General features: G+C 30.2%; 1 protein-coding gene across 1 annotated transcript; it reads left to right on the top strand.

Annotated features, from left to right (window-relative positions):
• The first annotated feature begins 1722 nt into the window (after positions 1–1722).
• On the top strand, positions 1723–5937 carry LOC117931946 (uncharacterized protein At1g28695-like). The gene is made up of 3 exons (XM_034853014.1): positions 1723–1839; positions 1955–2338; positions 5245–5937. The coding sequence occupies exons 1-3, from the start codon at positions 1723–1725 to the stop codon at positions 5782–5784; spliced, it is 1041 nt and encodes a 346-aa protein (XP_034708905.1). The 3' UTR covers positions 5785–5937.
• The last annotated feature ends 10319 nt before the right edge of the window (positions 5938–16256 follow it).

Raw genomic sequence — 16256 nt, 5'->3', positions numbered from 1 at the left:
AAACCGGATCCACTTTCCCACAGCTGGTTCCTTGATCAAGGCCCAGAAACGGAGAAAAGAATGGATGGAGTATAAAAACACAAAAGAAAACGAGTAAAAATGACTCTCAAAGGTTTCACTTCATGAGTCATCCATGAACCTCTGATTAGGTGAGAAAATCCATTTTAAATACAACATTGAGACATTTTCATAATAAAAACATAGCATACCAACATCAGCAATGTTGAACATGAATGCAAGATTTCATCCCAACAAACGTACAGTGGCCTTCAGTATCCACTCCAAACAGCATAATGTTTATGAAAAACAGTGAATCATGAGAGATGAGGGGAAAACCGAATACATACCTGGTTCCTTAAGCAACGAGAATCAAATTTCAGCTCTCTCAATGAATTTCTCTCCCTCCTTGTCGCAGCTTGCCTCCCCAGAAAGTTCAAACCTCTGGTTTGCTCCTTCTTTGAGACCCAACCTCTCTTTCTCTTCCCTCAAGCTCTCACTCAAAAACCTCTGGAACCCGCAAGCTCCCTTCCCTCTCCTCGTTCCTTCTTTCTTTCTTTCTCTCTCACAGCTTCCTTTTTTTCTCAAAATCTCTATCTGCCCTCTCTCCTGCAGCTCTCTCACCCTCCCCAAACCAGAAAGCCGTCCCTGGTAGCCTTCCCCCCTCTCTACAGCTACCCAGAATATCACCAGAAAAAATCCCTTTTTCTTATCCCGGATCTGCCCCTCCTCTAACAACCTACAGAAAACCATCCCCCAAAAGCACTACTCTCCAGCCTGTAGCCTCTTTCTCTCTCCTCCGCTCCTCCTAACAGCCTGCAGGAACCTTCTGGAAGACCCCTCCACGTGTCAGCCTCTGATTTGCTTCCCAAAAAGCAAGGCTGATTCCCTAGCAGCTAGTCAAAACGTGACACGTGGCTTCCCCTAGATGGTGACATTTGGCAAAAGGTAAGCTGTAGAAAATGAGCCCCCAAATGGGGGTCTACACAAATATAACCAAATGAGATAAAAATTGTATAAAATAAATTTAAATTATAGAAAATATTTATTTTTACTGAAATTTAACTTATTCAATTATAAAATATAAAAATTGAATTAAATTTAAAAAATAAAAAGATATTCCCAAAATCTCTTAATATAAAAATTAATAAAATAAAACTAAAAATAAATTTAAAATATAGAAAATATTTCTTTTTACTTGAAATTTAACTTATTAAATTATAAAATATAAAAATTAAATTAAATTAAAAAAATTGAAAGATATAACTAAAAGTCTATTAATATGTTTATTACCTTTTCCTTTCTCAATTTTTTTTTTTTTTAATGAAAAGAGAAATGGAAAAATATTAAAATATTTTTCTAAAAAAAAAAAAAGTTTTTAGAAAAAGAAAATATTTTAGAAAAAAAATTAAGAGATGGAAGAAATGTGACACTTCAATAAAGAGCGGAGAAAAATAGGAAAGAATTATTTAAAAGTCAAATGATGAAGACCCACAAACACATTCACATTGCAAACTATAGGATTTTGATAGATTATTTACTTTAATCGGTCCTAAATCATAATTGTCCTTTTTCTTTTTCCTTTTTTTTTCTCCCTTTGTGGGGGGAGGGTGGGGGTCATGACTGTCCTACCCAAATTAATCACCTCTCTCTCTCTCTCTCTCTCTCAACACAAAATCATCCAGTATTTGCTAGGGCTTTTCGATGTGGAATTGCAATGCAAACATGGATTGCCCCAAGAACTCCATTGGGAACTTCGCCGTTGCTCTACTCCTTATTGAGGGTGTCTATCTCTGCCTCTCCTGTCAATTCCAGACCTTCCAATGGCCCCAACCACCCACTGTAAGTCTCCATTAATTCTCCATTAGGGTTTCCCTCATTTTATCTCAAAATCCAAAAAAATAAAAGATTATCATTATTTTATGTTACACCATTTTCTTTCTCTTTTTTCTTACAGAAAGCTCTCGAGGCGGTGCCTCAAGACGATCTCGAAGCAGCGTTGAGCAAAGCATCAATGCCCAACAAGACTGTAATAATCACAATAGTGAACAAAGCCTATGTCGAAGGCGACGACACATCGATGCTGGATCTTTTTCTGGAGAGCTTCTGGATCGGAGAAGGCACTAGGGAGATGGCGGACCACCTCTTGGTGGTGGCGGGGGACCAGACGGCGTACGACCGCTGCATTTTCCGGCGACTCCACTGCTACAAAATGGTGAGCGAGGACGGAGATATGGAGGGGGAGAAACTTTACATGTCGGAGGACTTCATCGAGATGATGTGGAGAAGGACTCTCCTTCTCCTGCATGTGCTCGAGCGTGGCTACAGTTTCATCTTCACGGTACGTACTATTACTAAACGACACCGTTTTGGTCCAATTTTTTGGAGTTAGGCTTTTGTTTGCCGTTTAATTAGCTTAATTAAATGTAAACATTAAAAGTGGGGCGTTTTGATTGACAACTTATAATAACCACGTTAACCAAACAGACCATATCCTTTATTTATTTATTTTTTCCTTTTGATTTTTAATTTTTTAAAATATTTCAAAACAAAATATAATTTATTTTTACGAGTAAATTTTATTTTATGTGTTGAAATATGGGATTTATTTAATTATACATGCAATTTTGTTGAGGAAAAAATTAAATCATCCTATAGGGAAAAAAAAGGCAAAATTAGAATTTTCTTTTATTATTATAAATTGATATTTTCTAATATCATATATTATAATTGCTCATAAAAAATAAAAACTTTTTAAAAATTTAATGAAGTTAATGATCTTGTTAGGATAATTTTATTTAAATAGCTTTTAATTTAAAATTTTTAATATTAAAATATAAAAAATATTTATTTTCTTTCACATTAAAAAAAAAAAAAAAAATCTCTTTGTTTGAATCCTTATTATCATATCATCAAGTGGTGGTTAACCAATTCAACTTTCTTGGGTAATTTACCTCGATCGTATCCTTACTTTATTACTACAATTGAATAAAACTTCCTGAATAATTAAATAAAAATTAAAATATTAAAATATAAACTTAAAATGAAAATAAAAAATAAAAAAATTGAAGCCAAAAAATCTAGCTCTACTTCACTAACATAAATACATAATGTTAGATTGTTTTTCTTTTTTCATAATGAATATTTGTTTTTATTTTATACTGAATTTTTATTGTGAATTAAAATGAAGATTTGTGTCATGTGAAAATGGTGGATTTATTTTTTGTTTTTATTTTTTGTTTTTTTTTTCTTAATATGGAATTTTAATGGATTAGTCAATAGTCAATATAATATGGACTCCTAAAAGATGAAAAAGATAGAATTAAAGTGTGTTGAGTAATGTTTTATGGATAACTATTTTCTTTAAAATTATTTTTTAAAATGTTTTTAACATAATCATTAATCAAGTATTTTTTTATAAAACAGTAAAAGTAATTTAAAAAAAAAAAAATTTTTTTGTAAAAGTGCTTAAATTTTATCAAATACATAATTTTTTTTCAAAAACACTCTTTATATTAAAAACACTTTTTAAAATCATCATCAAATGAATTTTTAATATAATAAAATTAGAAGAAATGTGTTCATACTCTTATCATTTCTTAAAAAAAATGTAGCATATGATAATTACTATATAATATTATTTATATACATAAATTTTAAAAATATATATATATTAAAATTAAGAAGACTATAATATTCAAAGAAAATGAATAAGAATATTAATAAAAAAAGGAAAAAATAATAGGAAAGAAGTAACTAAGCCTTAAACATTATTCACACAAATAATATTAAGATAATAATTTCCTAGAAAAGGGAAAAAAAAAGAGAAATAAAGAAAGATAAATGTAAAGTAGTGAGTTTTAAACCTAGCTAAGATTTCCCTTTTTCTTTTTTCTTTTTTGTTTACTTTTAAATTTTAATTAATGGAATATATATATATATATATATATATATATATAAAGAAACAAGGCAAATAAAATAAATATCTATAAATTGAAGAATTTTGAGTTGACAATCACTAGTATTTTGCTTTTCCATTTTTAATTTTAATTTGATTTATGTCTTTTATTTTTTATTTTTTTAAATTATTGATAGAAATTAGGTTTCACATCAATGACTACGAATGGCTAAGCAGATGGGATAAGAAGATGAGATGATTCAATTCCAACTACTATTAACTACTTGATCCAACGGGAAGGGATTTTTTATTTGAGGAGGTCCACCCCACCATAATATTTTTGAACTTATTTAGGAGGTTGTTAATCTATTTTTAATAAATACCAAATTATGACTTTCACTCCAAAAACAAAATAGTGAAGTCAATGTCCCAACCCAATTTTTAGTCGGTTTCAACTATCATTTTTAATATTAAGGTTAAGGTTAGACTTGATTTAAATTTTTTTAAGCAAAGCTCAATTTGAACGAATTAAATTTTGTAACATTTATAATTTATATTATCATATATAGTAACATTTATTTATTTTTCTTTTTAGATTTTTAATAAAATAATTTCAAATTATTATTATATTTTTTTCTATAGAGATATAAATTTATTTTGCCTCATTTACTATTTAAATTTGAATTAATTGGTTCAAAAATGATTAAATGATTATTATATTTGTGAATTTAACCTCTCCATGTTTTTATTTAAAGAGTAATTTATTTTAAACATAAATATCGTTAACTATTGCATGTATTTACATGTATGTTTTAAAAAATGGTTATTTTTATAAGAAAAAATGAGGTCATTTGCATCAAAATGAGATCAAAAGAATGATGAAGGGCTAAATTTTTTAAATTGGATTTTTAACAACCTTTTAAATTTTGCTACAATTTATATTTTTTAAAAGGGCTAAATTTTCGAAATTGGATTTTTAACAACCCTTTAAATTTTGCTACAATTCATATTTTTTAAAAGGACTAAATTTTCGAAATTGTATTTTTAACAACCCTTTAAATTTTGCTACAATTCATATTTTTTAAAAGGACTAAATTTTCGAAATTGGATTTTTAACGATCCTTTAAATTTTGCTACAATTTATATTTTTTAAAAAAATATTAAAATATAGTTAGTTAAACTTGGTTTGATTGTTTTATTCTTAAGAGCTTGTATTGATTTGAAACTCGAATCAAGGAGCCCTAGATGAGATGGATAGAATTGTTTTCTTAGATCAATTTCTACTAAAATTTTAACATTTTTCAGCAACAATTAAAGCTAACAATAATGATAATGTTGCTTTAACACAGGACACGGATGTAAGTTGGCTGAGGAACCCATTTCCAAGGTTAACCACAAACCTAACTGCAGATCTCCAAATCAGCACCGACAAGTTCCTCAGCAGCCACCGGCCCGAAGACAACTCCATTAACACCGGATTCTACTTCGTCCGATCAAACAACAAGACCATTGCCCTCTTTCAAACCTGGTATGCCATGAAGAACAACTCCACAGGGAAGAAAGAACAAGATGTACTATCAGACCTTATGCTGAAGGGCATTTCTAGGCAGCTGGGTCTTGAAGTAAGGGCCCTTCACACCCTTTACTTCAGTGGGTTTTGCCAAGATAGCAAAGACTTTAGGGCAGTCACCACTGTCCATGCTAACTGCTGCAGAAGTATTAGCGCCAAGGTGGCTGATCTCAAGGCTGTCCACCGTGACTGGAGGCGGTTCAAGGCGGCCACCGCCACCAACAAGACGGTGACCGACGTTGATGCTGCGACTTTTCGGTGGTCTGTTCATGCAGCATGTGTCAAGTCCTGGAATACTCCGATGAATACTGTGGGATGAGTTTTGCTTGGAACAACATAATACATAGATGGATAGAAGGTACATAATTTAGTTTGAGACAAGACCAGTTGTTTTTTCAGGCTTCCCAAAAGGAAAATGACCTTAAACTTTTTCTCTTGAAAGGAAACTCTAGATATGTTTGGCTGGGAACATGTTTTCCATATTTCTAAATATTATTTTTTACTGTAATACTTTGTTTTCCATCATTCTTCCTATAATAATTATTTTTTATAACAATCCCCCCCCAAAAAAAAAAAAAAAAAAAAAAAAATTTATAAAGACATGAGACATGTTTGGTAACTGTTTTTCATAACGATATTTTGTTCCGTAAAACAAAAAAACAAAAAATCATGAAAACTATTTTCTCCTTTCTAATCTTAAGAACATAAAATATGATATTTTTTAAAGAACATTTTTTATTTAAGGAATTTTTTATTGCATTAAGTTTAATTATCCTACCCTTTTATCATATGAATGCGAACTTTTATCTTTGCTTCAAATGGTATACAAAAATTACAAAGTTTTCAACCACCCTAAAAATTAAAGGTTGTCATTATCATGTTATTTTTTTATTAAATTATTAAATTTAATAGATTCTTTCAATCAATGAATTTTTTTTTATTAAATTTTGATAAACCAAATATGGGAAATAAAAGTGTTTCAGGATGAGTGATTAAAAACTATAATAAAACTACAAAAATAATTGCAAGTAGGCATCCAAATAATACATTAATAATTTTTATAGAATCTATCACTCTAACAAATAGTGTGCAAAGAACAACGGATTTTGTTTAGAGATTGAAGTTGATTAAAAAATATTCACATATTGCTATAATAAAATATTTCTAATTCTATAAAGTTATTAATGGAGGCTATTTGGAACTTCTATATTTACCAATATTATTATATTTATAAAGAATCAAATGGAGCAAACTATTTTGTCATCAAAGGTATATAGAATATGGAGTTAGGTCAAATTTTCTTAGAAGCTTATAACATATGGATTTGAAGATTACTTTGAATCATATTTTAATATAATCTCTAAACACCCGATCCATAGCCTCTTTGTACCCATTATAAAAATGTGTTATAAATATGATATTCTACATAGTAATAAAAAAATATCTTAAATGATATCAAAATCTATTTAAAGTGCATTTGATAGTAATTTTAAAAAGTGTTTTTAATATTTGTAATACTTAAAAAATAAAAATAAAACATTTCAAGTATTAAAAAAACAAAAAATACTTTCTAAAATAACTACCAAACACACTCTTAAACGTAAAAATAAATTTTATAGGACATTAATTAAATTTTTAGCATTCTTAATTTTGATGGCTATACATGCTAATTTAATAGTTCAATTAATCAACTAATTAAAATATAACATTTTTAAAATCTTAGTTTATTAAATGGTTCAACTGCCTTTCATCACTTTTTTTTCATGCAATTATTAAAATTAAAATTAACTTCAAGAAATGAATAAACAAAATCACCTTTTGTCCAAAATAATTTTGTGCATTGGTTGCATGAAACTCAACTTCTTTATCAACTTTATACTAACCATAAGCTCTTACCTCCTATATTTCTCTCATAAATTCTTTTTAAATATATGAATATATAAAATTTAATAATTTTTAAAAATTAAACTAATTTTAGCTAACAATCTTAATAATTAAAATGGAATTAAATAATAAGTTTTAATTTGAGAAATCATTAAAATACAATTTTATTCATCTTAAATTATGAAATATTAAGTTTCAAATTTTATCTAAAAATATTTCAAGGATGTATAAACATTTACTTTTTCTATGAATATTAAAATTTATTATGTCCCATCTTAAGGAAAATCCACATTTTTTACTTTAAAAATTTACATTCTCCATCAACATCAAAATGGATATAATAAATATTGTGTCCAACTAGTTTTTGGAAAAAAAAAAAAGGAAAAAAGAAATCTTTCAATCCTCCCCAAATTCACTTATTTCCATTAGCATTTTGATTTATTTCCTTTTATAGTGATGTCATAAAGATTTTTCTTAAGTTATTTTAATTTACTTCTTTTAGATATGTCCTAAAGTGTGATGCGTCAAGTAGGGTGAGTGAGGTTTGTGTCAACCCGAAATCAAACTCAAACTCAACTTCATCTTTAACTCAAGGTGTTAAACCCAATTCCAATTCAATCTTAATATTTTTTGTTTCAAGATTAGGTTAGATTCATGTAGTTGATCATCAAGTTTAGGTTAAACTAGGATTGATCATGATAGACTAAGGTTAGATTCAGGATTTGATCGCGATAGACTAGGGTTGAGTGAGTTATTCGAATTGTATAAATTAAATTCAAATTACATGGTAAATCCATTTAAATTTGTAATGACTTTTTTAATTATATCTTATCAAAATTTAGATAAAACACATTTTGATCAAATAATGAAATAATCTATTTATCTTTCTAGAAAACAAGATTATAGATAATATAAATAAATTTGATTCTTTTTTCAAAAAAAAAAATATTTGAAATATATAAATTGAATATTATATAATAAAAAAAATTATGAATATCATAAGATATTGAATCTAAGTTTCAAGTTGTCTAAATCATTAATCCAAATGTAACTTAAATTGAACTCAAACTAAAAAACCTTGAATCTTAAACTTTAGGTTAGATTTAGGCTATGCGGCCAAAATTTCACCCCTAAGTTAACATTATTCTATATGAGCTAGGTGTTGGTTTAAGGGTCTAAAATAACTAAACAAATTGACTTAACCCAAAACTAAACAAATAAGAAATAAAACAAATAGGAAATAGATACTTATCAAATTGTTTAGTTGAGGCTTGACAGAGCGTTGTCCTTAAAAGAGATCTTCCCTCCTCAAGGTATCAACCTTGGTGTGGTAGGGAATCGACATCTTGTTTTCAAGATTCAACAGCCAAAAAAACATCGCCTTAGGTGCACACCTTTGACAAGGAAAGTATAGCTTGAAAGACTTAGAAGATAATTCTTCTAGTTAAGTAAATGATGAAAGGGTTGTAGCCTGAGATGGCAATAGTAAAACAAGCTTGCGGCTTAGGTGTAGTGTGACTAGTTGGTTACAACACTATATAAGAGGATGTAGTGAGGGTAGAGCATAGGTCTTGGGGTATAGTATGACTGGTTGGTTGTGTTACAAAATGATACCGGTAGCAATAATTTAAAAATGGAATAATAAAAAAAATAGAGCAATAAATAAAATAATAAGTAAAAATAATTGGTAAAAGTACCTACATAATAAAACTCTTTTAATATGAAGGAAACCTCCACAGGGTAAAAGCCCTTTTTTGGGATGAATAGTATAGAGGGTGGAGGCCGCCTTTAATAGCACAAGGAAGTTTCCCTCTTTTTATCTTCTTCCAATGTGGAGTGACAGATTACTACTCAAAAAAAGCGTATTTTAGATAATAATTCTCATGAGTTTCACATCTTTTGAGTAGTAATTATACCTAAAATACTCAATTAACATGTTGTTCCTTGCAAGAGTTACTAACAAGTTTTATGAAGTTTTGGAGTCATTTCAAGGTATAAATTTGATAAATTGGTGATAAAAGAGATGAATCAAATTAAAGAGAACAAATAATGTTGATGATGATCCAAATGCATAATTAAAGAAGTAATGCAATTGGTTTAGACTGGGATTTGAGCTGATTTAGATGTAGTTGAAATGGAAAAAGAAGAAGAAAATGAAAGAAATGACAAAAGAAAGCTTAAAAATCAAATATTTCCATTTCACATGACTATGCAAAATAGACTAGAATGTGGAAATATGTTGCAGGCTAAAGGAGAATTGTCAAGCTGATTTAGCATGATCATGCGAAAATTTTACACAGTCATGCTAAATGCTCTAGAAAGTTGTAAATGCTGCTATTGAAATCTTGATTTCTCACAACCATGTGAAATTGGTTGAGCTCGTGCGAAATTGGTTGAGCTCATGCAAAATGGTCATCTTGTTGTTAAAGTTTAGATTTCTTGATAAAGAAGCTTCCAAAAGACCTCTTAGATGATGTCAAGTGTGCACTTGACCTTGGCCTATAAATAAAAACTTGAATTTCTCATGTAAAATGGGAGTTTTTTTTATTTCTAATCGTATAATTTTCCAGATTTTCTCTCTCAATAGAATTCTCTACTTTCCTTCATTTTCTTACTAGCCAAACATGCCTTGTGAGACCAAATCTCCAAGCATGAGTGGCTAAATCTTGTTTTTCTCGGAAGAATGGGGATCTAGAGGCAAGATCTATGGTGAATTAGAGAAATGAGTTTTAATTACAAAGGTAATTTGATCCAATTGATTGATTAATTGAATTTTGGGGATTTTTCTCTTCAAGTTCTCTTGGATGACTACTACAATGCAAACTAGGTAGATTCATTAAATTCTTAAAATTAGATTTGATGAGATTGAATAGTTGCATTGTGTAAATCATTGGAAGATCATTTAAGATGAATTGAATATGTGATTTAAATTGATCTTTTAGATTAAATGATCTAATTTGAAGAGAAATTAGATCTAGACATAAAGTCAAATCAAAAATCGGTTTAAATGAAAATTTAGGTTTTCAATCTAACTTGATGAAAATTAGATCTCAACATCTATTCACCATGGAATTTGTTTAAAATTCTAACTCCAAAAATTTCATTTCCTATTAATTTTCTTATATTTCACATTTCATTGTTTTTCTCAATTAGAAACCATTGTTAAATTGATTTTTCACCAAAAATTTTCATATCAATTTCACTTTATCACAATCATTTCTTCTCCTCTCATTTAAGCCTTAATTACCAAGAGCAATCCATCCTAGTGGACAACACCTAAAAACCACTATACTATAGTAGTTTGTACTAAAACCACTTTTTGATCAGGTACAAGCTACTCTAGAATAGTGAATTAGGTTATAAATTGTGTTTTGATCCAATAAACAACGAAAAATCAATCGATCAAAAATGGCACCGTTGTTGGGGATGGTGCCAAGGTGATTGAGGCAAATTTATTGGTGAGGATTAGCCCTTGTGATCCACATCACAAGATTGGTGAAGTTCTCTTTACTGATTCTCCATTTTTTTTTTTTCTTTTTTAAATTCCATTTTTTTCTTTTACTTCTCTTTTCGTTCTTCTTGGTTTGTTTTGGTTTTTCTTGGCTTGTTTTGTAGGCTCTCCATCGCATGCTACATTGAGAATAAAATTTGAGGGAGAGATTGCAAAGAACTTACATTGCTAATCATCTTTGATTTGTGATCCAATTGTTGAGGAAATGGAAAATCAAGAGGAAGACTAGCAAAGTCATCATAGACCAAACAATGATAATTCTCACATGTCTAGATCAATGAGAGAATATATGCATCCTCAAAGGATAGGCGTGGGATCATGTATAGTTCTTCCTAATGAGCCTATTGTTATAAAAACTCACTTAGTATCACTTCTCCCTCAATTTCATGGAATGGAGAATGAGAATCCTTATACTCATATAAAGGATTTTGAAGATGTCATACTTTTCAAGAAGGGACTGCATTCATAGAGCTTATGAGATTGAAGCTTTTTCCATTCACATTGAAGGATAATGTCAAGTTGTGGTTCAACTCATTGAGGCCCCAAAACATAAGGTCATGGTTGGAACTACAAACAACCTTATTAAAGAAATTTTTTCCACACATCATATAAGTGGCTTGAAAAGGAAAATTACCAACTTTGTGGCATTGGACAATGAAAAATTTTATGCTTGTTGGGCAAGATATATAGAAGTAGTCAATGCTTGTCCTCATCATGGTTTTGACACATGGATGTTGGTGAGTTACTTCTATGAGGGCATATTGCCAACTATGAAGTAATTGCTAGAAACCATGTGTGGAGGTGACTTTATGAGCAAAAGTTTCGATGAAGCCTTTGAATTTTTGAATTATGTGGCTAAAATATCAAGGTCATGGGATGAGCCACATGAAAGAGATTTACACAAGTCCAAGTCGATCTCAAAGCAATTCAAAAAGAGGAATGTATATGTTGAATGAAGATGTTGATCTACAAGCTAAAATGATAGCTTTGACAAGAAGGCTAGAGGAACTTGAAGCTAAGGGATTTCATGAAGTGAATGCAATAGATAATCCAATTTACTTGGAGCAATGTTCTAGTTGTCAATCTATAGAACATGAAGTGAGTGATTGTCCTACAATACCAGCTATGGGAGAAAGACTTGTTGAGAATCATCTGAACATGTCATGGAATTGTGGACAAGAGCAATTTTCTTCAAGCCAATACTTACAAAGCCAACAATTCATGGAAGACTCTCCACAATAAGTTTCTTTGGTTAAGCAAGCTATTGTAAACTTGAGTAAAATTTTGGGAGATTTTATTGGTAATCAAAAGAATATCAATACCCAAGTAAACCAAATGATAGATCATGTGGAGACATTTTTCAATTAGAAATTTGATAGCTTGCAAACCAATCTCACATAAAAAAAATTTGATAATATGCAGCTTGCTATTTCTAAACTCACAAGTATGCATACGGTGCAAGAAAAAGGAAAATTCTCTTCACAACCTCAACAAAATTCAAGTGGAGCTCATGACATTGGAGAAAAAAAAAATGAAAATTCTGCTAAATTAAATGAAGTAAAGGCAGTCATTACCTTAAGAGGTGGTAAGCAAGTTGATCAACCTATGCCAAAACTAAAAAAGAATAAAAGATGGGAACAAGAAGAAAATGTGAAAGAACAAGAAAAATGAAAAAGAGTGAATGAAGATGATAGATAAAAGGAATATGAGATTGTTAATGAAGAGGTTAAGAAGAAATACAAGCTATTATCTCCACCTTTTCCAAAAGCTCTTCAATTAAGAAATGTGGTAAATAATGCTACTGAAATTTTTGAAGTTCTGAAGCAAGTCAAAGTTAATATACCACTCCTAGACATGATAAGACAAGTTCCGACCTATGTCAAGTTTCTTAAGAATTTGTGTATCATAAAGAGAATGATGCATTTGAAAAAGAAAGCTTTCTTGACTGAACAAGTTAGTGCAATCATTCAATGGAAGACCCCAATCAAGTATAAGGATTTGGGATGTCCAACTATCTCAGTGAATATTGGCAACACTTTTATGAAAATAACACTTTTAGACTTGGGAGCAAGTATGAATCTTCTTCCCAAGGTATTTAAGCAATTGGGGCTTGGAGAAGTAAAGTCTATTTCCATCACACTTTCATTGGTAGATAGATCAATTAAATTTCCAAGAGGAATTATTGAAGATGTGTTGATCCAAATCGATAACTTCTATTATCCAGTTGAGTTTGTGGTGCTTGATATGGAATAAGGAACTAGTGGACTCAACCATGTTCCTATTATACTTGGCCGACTTTTCCTTGCCATAACAAATGTATTGATTAATTGTCAAAGTGGGGTGATGCAACTTACCTTTGGTAACATGACAATTGAACTAAAAAAATTTCATTCATGTAAGAAGCATGGTACCAAAGATGAGGAACTTATGAAGGCTTATTTGATTGAATTTCCTATGGAAGAGTTAGTGAAAGAAAATGTTGAAGATAATTTTTCAAAACTTGGTGAAACAATTTCCAATAAACAGATTGAAGTTTGGAGGATCAATGAAGAAATTCAACCTTTGAAGTTAATGAAATGGTCTTTCTGCTTCAAGAAAGTGAAAACAATGAAGCATGATATGCATAATAATTCAAAGACTATAAAAAAGAAGCTCAAGGAATGGCATAACCAACTTATTCAAAAGAATAAGTTCAAAGAAGGTTATTTCAAGCCACATATTTTTCCAGGAAAGCTTAAGTACCAAGGAGTTGGTCCATTCATTGTTTGCAAACCATATCCAAATCGAGTATTGATGCAAAGGTTAATGGGCTTAGTCGTGACAATGGCCAGCTAGCCTAATGGTTTCTCATTTCTCTACTTTCCTTTGAATTTTGATTTTTTTGAGTTTTCTTTTAGTTTCCATTAAATAAATTCATCTCAACTCTTTGATTTGTGTTTTGAAGGACTTTCTGGATGGATAGAATGCATGAAGTAAGGAAAAATGAGTTTTAATGGCCCATCACCGGTTTGCACATTCGCGTAAAAACAGGAGAATTCATGCAAAAAACAGGGGAGTTTTCATAGTTTTGAAAATGCAAAAAAAATGAGTCTCTGTCTCATTTCGCATGACTATGCGAAACTGATGTGGATGACTGCAGCAATTTTAAGCCTCTAAACCAATTCACATGATCATGCGAATTTTCACATGACTAGGCGAAAATTCTGTTGAATGCTACAATAAGATAGAGCTCTCTTGACCAATTCTCATATACATGAGAATTTTTGCATAATTGTGTCAAATTATTTTAAAAGAAAAGAGTAATTGCAACACACTTCACCTTCTTGTCGAATTTGCACATTTATGTGAAATTTTAAAAAACTCCATGTGAATCATTGGCTTATCATTGAAATCATGTTTTCTTTGGATATTGTCATCATCTATACCTTGATTTTACTTCACACATTGTGTCTCTAACATAGTTTTTTGGTTTTTAATAGATTTGTTTTCATATTTTCTTCTCTTATGTCATTCATATCCAACAATTCTTATGTGTGATCTTATTTTTGTTTTAGCTATTGAAGCTTAAATTCATGAGAGATTGAGGTATCTTCCCTTCCTTTCTTTGTATATTTTCATTACACATTGAGGACAATGTACAAGTTAGGTTGGAGAGAAGGTTAAAAAGGAAGATAAAGAAATATATTGTTAGTTTTGTTAGTTTTTCTAGAATATTTTTTTTCATAAATCACATTTGTGACTTATCTAGTGAAATTTTTTGAGATGACTATAGCATTTGTGATTGATGAATGAGCAAACCTAATTTGAAAAAAAAAATTGATTTAGAATACTAGTTTATTTGTTTGATCTTAGAAGATTTGCTATGTGAATTAAATTTGATTTAACTTTGAAGTCTTCATTTTCCAAATGGTCATTTTTATTTGAGTCTTGACACATACTATGCACTCTAGACCTCGGATATAAGATGAAAAACTAGTTTAACCTTAAGACTTGGACTTAATTGTCTTGTAACATTGATTACTCTTGAATTGAGTTGAGACACCTTAAAAAGATGCCAACGTGCCCAATTTAAAAAAAAAAATGAATGAAAAAAAAAATGAGTTATGCTTGCCTTGAAACTTGAGCAAAGTCTGAGAGGTATATGGCCCAAAGGTCTTTGAAGCTCGATGCCCTAAGCCATTTTGGTTGGGAGCCACCGACCTCAATGCTCATTACATGGGTGGATAGGTGGAGTATGAGCTCAATTGTAGGTGCTAAGGTATTGGATCCCAATTTGAGGAGTCCAGGGTAAAGTCCAAGGAATTAGTGGTTGGTTAAGTAGTCATATAAACTTGGTGCCCTATGCCTTATGGTTGGGAGTCATCGATGAATCCTCACTACATGGACCATATACTTGGAGATATCTTTAGCATTGCACTCCTACAATAAGTCCTTTGAAAATAATAATAATAATAATAATAATAATAATAATAATAATAATAAGATAAAGATAGGTACGTTCTTGACCTATGAGATAATGATTTTTGTTGTTTGAAATCAATTGAGTTAGGTTGGGGGAGGATTAGTTTTGAGTACTATATTCGGGAGCTAGCTTAATTACACTCAACACTTGTTTGGGGAATGAAGATAGATATGTTTTTGATACCTTGATTTGCATGACATTCTTTCTATTAGAGATAGTAAATAAGTTGGGATTTTTTTTATACCTATGGATAGTAGGGTGTGTTTGTTTATCAACCATTTATGCTATGGAAATTTCAAAGATTTTTTTTTCAAATGATTTGCTTATGTGACGTATGATTTCTTTTTTTGGTATTGTTTTTCTTTCCTTTTGTCATACAATTGCTAAGAGACTAGCAATGTGTTGGTTAGGGGAAATGATAACTACTCAAAAAGAGCATATTTTAGATAATAATTCTCATGAGTTTCACATTTTTTTAGTAGTAATTATGTCTAAAACACTCAATTAACATGGTGTTGCCCTTACAAGAGTTATTAACAAGTTTTATGAAGTTTTGAAGTCATTTCAAGGTATAAATTTGATAAATTGGTGACAAAAGAGATGAATCAAATTGAAGAGAACAAATAATGTTGATGATGATCCAAATGTGTAATTAAAGAAGTCATGCAATTGGTTTGGACTGGGATTTGAGTTGATTTGGAGGTAGTTGAAGTGGAAAAAGAAGAAGAAAATGGAAAAAATGACAAAAGAAAGCCAAAAATCAAATATTTCCATTTCGCATAACTATGTGAAATGGACTAGAAGGTGGAATTATGTTGCAAGCTAAAGAGAATTGTCAAGCTGGCAAAAATTTCGCACAATCATGTGAAATGCTCCAGAAGGTTGTAACTGTTGTTATTGAATTCTTGATTTCGCATAACCATGCAAAATTGGT

Source organism: Vitis riparia, chromosome 15 (assembly GCF_004353265.1).
Source record: "Vitis riparia cultivar Riparia Gloire de Montpellier isolate 1030 chromosome 15, EGFV_Vit.rip_1.0, whole genome shotgun sequence".
In the NCBI taxonomy this organism is placed as follows: domain Eukaryota; kingdom Viridiplantae; phylum Streptophyta; class Magnoliopsida; order Vitales; family Vitaceae; genus Vitis; species Vitis riparia.
Note: the sequence above shows the minus strand (reverse complement) of the source record. Positions and strands in the feature narration are given on the sequence as shown.

Bases quoted from the DNA above. Each gene is read 5' to 3' on its own strand.
- LOC117931946 (XM_034853014.1), top strand. From the start codon at position 1,723: ATGGATTGCCCCAAGAACTCCATTGGGAACTTCGCCGTTGCTCTACTC. The intron at 1,840-1,954 runs GTAAGTCTCCAT...TTTTTCTTACAG, and splicing joins AATGGCCCCAACCACCCACT to AAAGCTCTCGAGGCGGTGCC. The intron at 2,339-5,244 runs GTACGTACTATT...GCTTTAACACAG, and splicing joins GCTACAGTTTCATCTTCACG to GACACGGATGTAAGTTGGCT.